Source organism: Porites lutea, chromosome 4 (assembly GCF_958299795.1).
Source record: "Porites lutea chromosome 4, jaPorLute2.1, whole genome shotgun sequence".
Lineage (NCBI taxonomy): Eukaryota > Metazoa > Cnidaria > Anthozoa > Scleractinia > Poritidae > Porites > Porites lutea.
The window spans coordinates 19,801,415-19,812,783 of NC_133204.1; the positions used below are offsets into that span (position 1 = coordinate 19,801,415).

Consider the following 11,369-nt stretch of genomic DNA (forward strand, 5'->3'; position numbering starts at 1 on the left):
TAGAACATTTTAATTTAGTTGCCTGTGCTCAGCTAAAACTATAAAAATATTTGCCTTTAACCAGAAGGGCATTCCGGAAATACCATAAATTTGGTCAATTTTATTTGCTATTGAGATCACGCAAAATGGGATGAATGGTCTCATGGTCTTATCTGTTAATTGGGTTACAACTTTAGTAGACATATAATAAAACAGATTTTCTTCATAGACGAATCCGGGAAAGAATCAAATATGTAGTTTGTACAGGAAGATTTCATCCGAACACCGGCCGTTATCGCAGGAAGCGGGAATAATTGTGGATCACTGTGAATCGTCATTATGGTGACGCAGTTTTGAGTCTTTGTGATATTGCGTTGATTGACGCCTCTAGGTATTAATTGCACACACTTGGAGGTGGCTCTGCAGGAGTTTGTAAACAATACACTCTTAACGGTGTTGCTAACGTAGAATAGCACAGCAGTAACTCTAAATATTTTGCTTATGTATCCTCCGATCGAGTTAAGTTGTATGAAGAGTCTTACAAACGAACGGAGATAGCTGGTTCTGTCTTTGTGTCAGCACTCTATCGAACCAGATGACAATCCAATCTTTTATCATGGCAGAAGAGTTATTAACTTCGCGTTCTTTGCCTTCAGTTAGCCAAGAGAACCATTCCAGTGGACGTGCTTTCGCTGTAAAAGACAGAAAAACCGAAGGCAAGGCTATTGAGCAACGTCTTGCGTGGGAAATGGTGGATGAAACCGAATGGGCAGAATTAAAGTTACTGCATAAGAAACCACATGGACATGGATGCAGGAATATCAAGCTTCCCAATACAACAAATTCAAAGACAACCGGAGCCTCAAGGCTTAAGTCGGATCGTTACAGTCATCGTTCTTTAAAAACAGGAGACATGAAACTGCCTAAACAGGACATGAATAGATCGGGTGTTTTGAACTCAGCTTCTCCGGGTCACAATCCAAATCATTTGTCTCGAAGTGAGCCGACCTCGGAAGCCCGCATGCCATTCTTGTCACCAAGATCACGAGCTTTTACTGAACCTTGCTTACATTCGTCTTTAGAAGACAATAGTAAGACAGTTCATGGAAAATCGTTTCGAGAAAACCTTAGCGTGATTTATCGTCAACAAAAGGAGATGAGAAAGCTGGAGTATGATAACATGGCCTCAAGGCAAGCGTTAAGTGATGCTCAAGATTTAATACGCGACCTGAAATCAAAAATTGAGAAAAGGAATAAATACATTAGGGACAGGCATAAGAAGGAAGGAGACCTCATTCACGATCTCGAGACGTTAAGAAAAGAAAGAGATGAAAAGCTGTTCGAGTATAAGCAAATAATGAAAACTATGAACGAAGCTTTGTCGCTGAAGGACAAATCTCTCGAAGACACTGAGGCGGAGAGAACGCAGACCGAAAGTGCTTATCAGGATCACTTGAAAGAAAATACTGATCTGATGAGAAAAATTGAAGCGCGGGAAAAGCAAATAAAACAATTGAAAGAAAAGACAGAGAAAGCATCGAAATGGAAGGCTAATGTTCGACAATGATAAGCTGCATCAATGATAAGTTGCATCGATCAAACATTTCGCCTCAACTCAAGTCAGGCGAGCCTCGATTTCGTAGATTTAGTAGAGCTTACTAAAATCACGAGCCATTTCTTTTGTACTGTTCTCTGCACCTGTCATGTCGAAGTCTTAAGAGATGAACAACAAGGTCGTTAAATTGTCACTCATTTAGTGAACCGTGCTGACTATCAAACATCGCAAGCGAAAACCAATGTGCCCCGTTACAAGAAAGATAAGCTCTGATGCATTATGCTTCCGGGTTAAACGTTTTTGATATGGCTATATGAGCTGGTATCATTGACATCAGTGTTCACTGACACAGAAAAAGTTGCATGCTTTTATTACAAAACTCAAGCAGGAAACAAATAGCCATTTAAATGGGAACACTGGCGGTGCCTGTTTGGTCATATATGATGTTTGATCATCAAATTCTCTTGCGAGCCCAGATTACAGTTATCCGGGCATGCCAATACAGGCCATTCTTAAACTTCAAGGCTTAAAACGAGTTCATCATTTCAGCTAGTTCTTCATAAATCGCTTATTCTCTAAACGAAACTCAATATTTGGGAATGGTTTCTTGCTGGTGGAGATTAAAATAATGCTTAGACCAGAAACTGGTGTTATGATATTGTAGCTTAAATTTACAACTCAGCATTGCTATTATTATTGCACTCTAAGAGGATAGTTATCGTGCCTAGCAAGTATTCTCCAAACAATGACAAAAGTTAGGTGCAAGATAACCAAAGAATAAATAGACAGCGAACAGACAAAATGTTGTATCTTCTAATCAGCCTTAGCTTTCCTCTACTACCTCAGGTCATTGCAAAATGTACATGTGAAGAGAGAGCAATTTTATTTAGATGTGTGTTCACGTTCATCACAATTATTTAAGGACTGAGTTTGAAACAGTGCTTAAAAAAGAACTCTAATTTATCTTGAGACTAAAATTTCTTCATATATATTATCTTGAGACTAATATTTCTTCATATATATTTGAAGACACCTAACCAATCTGATTAGAAATCGTCTTAATCACTGATACAAGGATTTGCTCTTTTACCGTGACATCTTTGCGTTACGCCAAAGATGACATCGATGCTTGATTGATTATGCCATACATACGAACCCTTATTATTGAGATACGAAAGACGCAAGTTTTTCCATCACACATAGAGAAACTCAAAATCGTTCTGTAGTGATTAAAAATTAGCTCATATCATATGATAATTGGAAAATAAACGACAACTTGAATGACTAATCGGCCCACCTAGACTTACGGGAGACGTATGGGAGTTTTAATTTGAGGACCTCATAAACTACCTCATGTAACATCTCCCTCTAATTAATCGAGTTAATTTAGATTCATTTAGAAACTTTCTTGTCTTTAGGACATTTACTGAAACTCGGTCTTTCTTCTACAAGTTGACCTATTCCTCCGATTGAAAACTAAAACTCACTAATGACTAAGGTTACTGTCAAAGTTTATAATTCACATACATTTTAAACGTTGTCAGTGAATCTTGAGGGGCGAACGCTGCCACTTCTCGTTAGGAGAGTCTGAGGAGGATGCAACTTCCTTTTTTTCACCAGGATTCTTGGTTAGCATCCACTGGCTTTGTCAAAGGTGAGTTCTGGTTGGTGGTACTGCCATCAGCGATGATAGGAGTTACCTTTGGCTGGAATCTTGGCGGATGAACTTTCGATTACGCCTTTAAGGGTCTCCGTTCAGATACCAACGTGGTCCGTCTTCAGTTCTGTCTTCTCCTGCACACGATCCTTTCTCCCATGGATTCTTGGGGGTTTACTGGCTGCAGACGAATTGGTTTCCCAATTTGCAGCCCTGTCAATGGTCTGTCGGTCTTGTAGTAATTAAGTTTGGCCCGCTGTCTCTTACATTTAATGTCGTCATAGACTACTTATCACATACATACATACATACATAAATACATACATGCATACACTTCATACATACATACATAAAGCTTTATTTTGTCTCGAATTACAGAGTAGCCAAAAATAGGCTAGTATCTCCGAGAAAGAAATAAAATCCTAAAATGAAATAAACTATGGTATACACTAACTGGAGAAAATATTTAACTCTTAATACAATTAATTAATTAATTAATTAATCTGTATCGCCGAATTGCTAAAATAAAGTCATGCAAAGACGGAAGGGTTCTCAGTTTGTCAAGCAACGCGTTCCAGAACTTAGCAGTATAACTAAAAGAATTTAAGCCATAAAAAGTAGTAACAGGTTTAGGAAGACTAAGGGTATCAGTACTTCTCATCGAATAATCAACAGATCTCAGAGAAAGCAATTCTTTGAGATACTGCGGATACTGTTCAAGATGAAGACATTTGAAGATAATTATAAGCATGTTCTGTATCCGCTTGTTACTGAGGGAATAATGTCCAATACGTTGCAATAGGTCACCGTATGATGAGACTTTGTCATTTAAGATGACCCGAAGAACGCGTTTGTTCAACATTTCTATCTTATCCTTATTTCGACAGTCACAAAAATGCCATACGGTAGAACAATACAGGAAGTGTGGTAATATAAATGCTTTGTAGAGGCGTAACAATACAGTGGCAGGTATAAGCTTGCGAAATCTGCTTATGACATTGAATTGGTTAGTTATCTTTTTACATATGTTAGAGACGTGTTCATCAAAACAGAGTCTGTCATCCACAGTTATTCCCGGGTTATTCCAAACAATTCAATTGATTTTTGTACCGGAAAGGAAAACACATGATCCGTGTTTCCTATAATCATGGCTTGGTGTTTGGTGGGATTGACCAACATACCGTTGCTTCTGTACCATTCGTTTGCAATGTTGAGCTGATGCAGAGGTTCTCCACCAGAACCATTGATGACGCATAAGTTTCCAAATACCCCATGGTCAAAAATTGCCCAAGATCTCTTCACCTATGGAGATGAGACCTTACTCGTGACTATTGATTATTATTAATTACAGTGATTACTTCGTACCAGATCTTTTGCAAGTTGCAGATCAAGGCAACCAAGTCACACTTTACCATATAGTCTGCGTAGCAAGCGTTTCCAATCGAGTTATTGCGCGAAAGTTAGAGCGGGAACAAAAAAAAGGGTGGAATTTTGCTCTCGTGCCAACTTTTTTAGACGAACTCACGCGGAAACGCTTGCTACGCAGGCTATTTACCATACAGATAATGGCCTCCAATATTCAACACACACGAAGAAACTCAGCACACCATCGGTTCGCCTTCAAACAATCGGAGCAATAACAATCAGAATCAACCGTTAAGATCGGTAGAAATTCATTACAGACTGTACAGTTTTGGGACTTGTTCCTTAATCTGACATGCACAGCACATCACGTGCCCGACGTACCCAGTCCTAGGCGACTAGAATGGACTCTAAAAATCATTTGTGGCCTCATTAAAATGGGAACAATGACCGCCACTTCACTTGTCTACCTTCTTGTGCTGTGCTGTTGCCTCTCAGTCTTTGTTCTTCCTATACCTCTTCAAATGCAAGTGAGGACCACCTCCGTTGCGACTGGCCATCCACTGTCTTAACAGTGTCCATTAGAGTCTGCCGTGTGGGGTCTAAAAGTGTACATTGCTCAAGTTCATCAGCCGAAGGGTTCTCACTCTGATAAGCGCATTTAATCAACTTGATTGATGCTAGCAGTTTCTTTATACAGCTACTCTTCTTGCTTGAGTTGGAAGATTTGGTATTCCAGACTGTCCTCTTACTGAGTGCGGTCAGCCTGGAGATAACGGCTCTGTTAAGCATGTCTTCTATGTACATTAATGAAGCAGGAAGATACTTCACTCACATGCAGATTGCAAACGAAGTAGAAGTAAAATTTAAAAGTAAAATTTGGGTGCTGAATGGATAGACATTTGAAAAATGGGAACCAATGGCTTATGGTCTGTTTCCACATTTAAAAATTCTCTTCTGTACAGGTACTGATTAAAGCGATCCTAGGCCAACACAGTCGACAAACTTTACTATTCTATTTTGAGCATGCAGACGTTCTACAAGGATATAAATGCAACAAGCTGTCCATTTTGGAGCAAAGTCCCTCCTAAACCGGACTCTAAGACGTCACTTTGCCAATAGTGGGATAGAGGGCTCACTGGCTAGATCATTTCAACGGGGGTGCAGAGCTGATCCTACTTTTGATTGCTTTAAAAGCTTCTTCCTATGAGATCCCCCAAGTAATATAAACATACAATTTTTCTCAGTTTAATTACGTAGTAGTTAAGACGTCTGCGAGCTTTGGTATGAACCTGGACAAATAGTCAAACCATCCCCGAATAAGTTGGACTGCCTTCCTGCTATGTTCTTGTCGAGGCATGCTGACCTAAACAGTTAACATTTTCTACACTTTGGAAACTTTAGGGAGAATGGGTACAAACATTAGTTATGATTGGCCGATAGTATTCAAGGTAACCATAAACCAATCATAAGCAACACGTCCACCCAATCGACCCCAGAAGTAGTTGCACCGAAAGATAGTATCCAATCCACTTATAGTTGCTACAATGGCATATTTTAAGCCAGTTCTCTTTTTTAATTTTTATATTTTGGAACATTTATTGTGAAATCCCAAATATAATTTAAATTTGCAGCGTCCAGTCTTTCAGTAATCATAACATTTTAGCAAAGCCTTTTAGCATAAATGATTAGTATAAGGTCGCTACTGTGTTATAGGAAGGAAAGCTGGACAAACAGTAGTCAAATGTCCAGATGTCTTTTGTGCACGCTCATGTCAGAAGAAACGCTTGACCAGTTTCAATGTAGCCTGCGACAGACAGCCTAAATCCCAGGTCCTGAATCTCAAGTATGATCTATTGTAGGTCTCATGGAGTTACAATTCCGGCTGCAATGCAAGCCAGTCAAGCTGCAGGCCTTTTCATTCCTGAAACTTATAAATAACCAGTGAGAGAGAATGGGCTAGCAAAACCGCGCGAAACTAGTGCTTAATATTTTGGATTTCCTTGAAAATCCTTTGCTGAGTAAGATATTGGAAGTGACATAGATTATTCAAAATGTTAGAATCCCCTAACGCGTTTTAATTTACAGTGATTTTAAGGTTTTGTTGCTTATCTTATGAACGTTTACGCATTGTGAATATTTTATGGTACAGCTGTTCACCGTTGCTTTGTGGAAGCATAATCTTTTTGTTAATTACAATCACAATTCAACCAACGCGTAAAAGCAAAAGGGAGTTTTTTCTAAAATCTTGCAAGTAATGTTTCAAATTGAAAGCGCGGTCGAACGAATAACCATTTTTGAAATCTAAGTTTAAAAAATAATTAATAAAAACAATTTTGTGTTAACCGGCATGCTTGTTCAGGGATAAAGTATAGCGTTAAATTTAACATAAAATTGAATAAAAATAGTAGCAAGCAATTCTCAAACGCTAAATCATTTACATGCACACCAGTTCAAATGATCCGTCAAGGAAGAAAATTACTCAATTTTCATTTATAAAGTGGAAAACCGGGATAAATTTAAAGTAGTCACTCGGGCAACCAAAGACGAGATGATTAAAAAATATATGAATATTGTTCCCTGCTGGCTTTCATGTGTTAACAACATTTTAAAGATGTAAAGATTAAACTCAAAAGCAAGATTAAACTCAAAGTCGCCCCCTAAACAATGAATTCTGCTCGTGATATTGCGTATTTATTTTTTCCTAACATTTTTGTTCAGTTATATCATTGTAGTTCTGCATTGTTAAAATTTTTTATAACAAAGACTGGACAAATGTAAAAGATGCGCTTTTCCCAGTGAGACAAAAGAACTAGGATTTAAGTCTGCGAACACCTTTGAAACGGACTCTTTGCTCATTGAATAAAATAACCGCCAGCTAAGCGCAATCTACAGCTACAAAGCCATCTACAATTTACTACCTTGGTCGCATAGATAGTGTGGTTTAAGAACATTCTAGCCCAGGGTATAGATAATCTCTCACTAACCATGATGTCTTAATACTGAGCAGTAAACAGTTAAATTGAAAATGAATGAACTTTGAGAGTAAAGACTTTTTTATTATCATGATTTTTATACTTTTTTGCAAATACCTTATTTCACTTTGTATTAAAAAATCAGTTTACGAATATCGCATGCAGGTGTCGAGCGTAGAGAAATGTTTATCACTTTTTCAAGCAATTGCTATCAAAAAATTGTTATTTCAATACCATATTACAAGTTAATGGCTTCTTCTATTTTGATAAAAAGAAAAAGAAAACATGCGGTACCTAACTGTAAAAGCCTTCGCACAAGATAAATGATAAATATTCGCGAAATGGCAACGCTATGAACTAGATATATCTCGCAGTTTGCTGCTTAATACATGGATATATTCTAATGTTGTGTCGGCTAAAATAGATAATTGTCAATGTTTGTCAAAATTCAGCGGCAATTGGGCTGAAAAACTAATGTGATAAAGCAATTTCTGAGCGATTTTCTTTGGGTATTAAACTAATGATATGGGTAATGTACGACATTCACACCACCGTGAATTGGATGAAAAAATTCTTTTGATGGTTTTTAGTTATAAAGGACGAATAAATAAGTTTAAGTCTATGAAGCTGGTTTACTTGTTTTCCTTCATTTCAGTGCGTTGCTCCGAATTCTCGGTTCTTTGTATATTACATACTACTCATAGGTGTGTTGGAGTGAATCCAGCCAACAGTTCCCTGTATTCGTCCGCATGTTTTAGTTTCGAACAGCAACTTTCCCTGGCAAGCTGCAATGATCTCGGTAAACAAAACGAAGTTCACAGTTCACAAGACAAAACGTTGAGGAGTTTCTCTGGGGTGTCAATAAGATGTGCGGGGCAGATAGGGTTTTGAACTTCTAGAAACGTGGCAAACTCAGAAAACGATTCTAAGACATCCCACTCTACCGTTAAATTCAAGTAACGTGTTGCCGCATGATGGGTTAAGGTGCCAAAAAGTGTTGATCGATTAGGATGGCCGTCTTGAGTTACATCACAACCGCCACCATTATTTAAGATTTCAGTTTTTATTCGAGATTGAGCACTCTTTTCCTGTCGTGTTTTGTTCTTCATTTCCTTGTCTTTTTTTCTACGAACTTTTAGATTCACCTTGCCTGTTTTATGAAGATCTTTTTGAGCGACAGTCGGCTTCATTTCTGCCTGTAGACCCGCTTGATCGCAGGTTTGCGCCCCGCTTTCTGTCGTCGCCGCCGAAGGAAAGTCGATGTGATGAAGTCTCGTAGTGTTTCCAAACTGTAATGCCATATTAGAAATACAACTTAAAATATGCCATTCGATTGAAATCCTGGTTTATCACCTAAAAGCTTTAAGTCCCCAATTCTCTTCGGCTTAAATCTTGTCCGTTCCAGTATCACTTTCAGGCCCACTTTTTTGCAACCAACCTGAAGTTTTATGGATCTGTGAATTTTTGACCACTTTAACTTATAAACAACCAGATAAGAATATCAACACTTTAAACAGGAGATTCCGAAGAAATAAGCCTTCTTGAACGGGCTGTTGACTTTCCACTGTCTCTCTCGCTAGACCGAAGGAGATTTTAGGTCGTAAATTATTGCGACGAAGTATTGTACAAATCTGCTAGCGGAAATTAAAGCACGTTTTTATCGTTTTCTTCCATGAGAAAAAGTAACCGCGAAACATATGGTACCTGTTTGAATCACAACAACGAAAGTCGATTCAAGTCATTAAAGCAACATCTGCCGAATAGAATCCGACGATTGGTTGACCATCTCTTTTGTTTGGATTCCACTTGCGATGGGCATTGTGTTTTTCTTATGTTGCTCGCAGAGTATCATTGACAAATTAGCTTTTTAAAGACTAAGTAAATGGTGATTGAGCTCGAGCTTGGTAATTTATGCTAGCTAGCTCGGCTGCGATTCTCGGTATAAGGTCTTTACGACTTGCGGTTGCAGACGGAGGTTAGATTACCCACGTTTTCGCATTTGAAATTATATACTGTTGTTTGTTTTTCTGATTGTCTCTCATTTATAATTCACACAAATTAACCATCAAGTAGAAAAAAACCTCAATTCATTTTAGAAAAGCGTAAATGGAAACAGAACCAAAGGTGTTGGTTTGCAATTTTATGCAACAATCGCCACTGACAATAAATGGAAAACATCTACAATGCAAACAAAAGTGTACTAGCATCTGCCCAAAGTACAAAAAGCAGAATTTTATTCAAATGTTTCTGCCGAAAAAAACTTTTGTTTTCACTTGAGAAACTTCCTCCTCAATACAGAACTGGTCTTTGTACATTTTCACCTGCCTGCAAATTTGAATTTTTTTTTTGTTATCGCGACGGCTTTCTGTGAATAAATTCGCCGCAATACCGTTTAACTTACATGACCCACGAATAAGCAAGAATGTAAATTTTCTTTGGCACATTTATGATCCCACCAAGATTTATTCTTCTCAAAAATAATGGACAAGTCGAAAGGTTTTATAATCGTTCTCATAAAAAAATAAGCTGCACAAAGCTCTTATTTTTACAACTTTTACAAGGATTTCCCTTGTATAGAAATCAAACATCACAAAGCTGTCGTTGAATTTGTTTCCCAAGATAAACTTTAATTTCAGCTGTTAAATATATTATTCTTAACGGATAATGCAGCGAATTAAGTGTATTTTTCTAGGGGAGAGTGGCTGAAATAGGGCTCTTTAATTATACTGGATAACGCTCCTAACTGTTTTTGGCACTTCAGTTTTCCTGTAGAAAAATATATCTACGTGCTGTTCAATACCAAAAAAAAAAATATCTACTTTCATACTAACAACACTCGTAAAGCGCCTTCGATGATCTTTAATATTATAACATTCAGCATGAATAATTATAACAAACTAATTTGTGATTGTCATTAATGTGCAATTACAATTTTTTCTGTTACTTCGAATTAATTGTTCTGCTGTGCCTGTTTCGTCTTTGTCTCTACGCTTTCCGTATAATAGAGTAACAGGTCTTAGAAAATATACAAGGATCTAGCAAAGTTGAGAATTGTTGTAGTTGTGATCAGATGACACCATCCTTCAAAGGTTATAATTCTTTAAGAATTCTCAGTGCGCAAGCTTGTTGTGCTGTTACACAGAATTAATTTTTCGCTAACCAAGATAAAAAAAAAACGCATTTCGACATAACTATAAGAGAGTTCGATGTTCATAAGCTTATTAAGGAAAGGGCAATTAGTCACCTGATACAAAATGTATCCCAATTATATCATCTGCATTCTTGTAACTGATATCGGTTTTCAGGGACAGGGGCGACATATGCGATACCTAGCCTGCGAGTGAGAATCTCACGCACCCGTCAATACTTTATCAATGTCTAAATTGAGTGACATGCTGCACCGTTCAAGAATTCCTCGTTCAGAATCATGATCTCCTGATGATCTAAGCCAATCTAGCGGATGGAATATTGTTGAGTTAACCTATCACATTCCTGCTGTAAACGTTATCAAACCTCATCTTTGGAATGAAATGAAACGACCAATTTTGGTTTTGGCGTCTCGTCCCGTTAAAAGAATATGTTTTTCTATTCACAGCTTACTTCGATTCATAAATTTTAAACACAACGGAAAATTAAAGAAAGTGTATTTCTTGTACTTCCAATCAAATGACGACCAGCAAATATGGCCTATTACTGGAAGAGAGAATTAAGGTACATTTTTGTGAAATAAATATTACTAAACTCCAAATTACTCTATTTTAGTTTCTAGAGGCCACAAAATCTTTGTGATCTTTCAAATAGTTTAAGTTCTACTTCTTATAGGGTCCTCGTGAAGTTTAAT

General features: G+C 37.6%; 2 protein-coding genes across 2 annotated transcripts; one reads left to right on the top strand and one right to left on the bottom strand.

The window, feature by feature from the left end:
• Positions 1-350: 350 nt before the first annotated feature.
• Positions 351-2,825, top strand: LOC140932800 (uncharacterized). Its single transcript, XM_073382309.1, has one exon. The coding sequence runs from the start codon at positions 575-577 to the stop codon at positions 1,544-1,546; it is 972 nt and encodes a 323-aa protein (XP_073238410.1). The 5' UTR covers positions 351-574; the 3' UTR covers positions 1,547-2,825.
• A 4,775-nt stretch (positions 2,826-7,600) lies between these two features.
• On the bottom strand, positions 7,601-8,923 carry LOC140935016 (uncharacterized). The gene has a single exon (XM_073384558.1). The coding sequence runs from the start codon at positions 8,827-8,829 to the stop codon at positions 8,344-8,346; it is 486 nt and encodes a 161-aa protein (XP_073240659.1). The 5' UTR covers positions 8,830-8,923; the 3' UTR covers positions 7,601-8,343.
• Between the last annotated feature and the right edge of the window lie 2,446 nt (positions 8,924-11,369).

Coding starts and splice junctions, on each gene's coding strand:
- LOC140935016 (XM_073384558.1), bottom strand. CDS start 8,829: ATGGCATTACAGTTTGGAAACACTACGAGACTTCATCACATCGACTTT.
- LOC140932800 (XM_073382309.1), top strand. CDS start 575: ATGACAATCCAATCTTTTATCATGGCAGAAGAGTTATTAACTTCGCGT.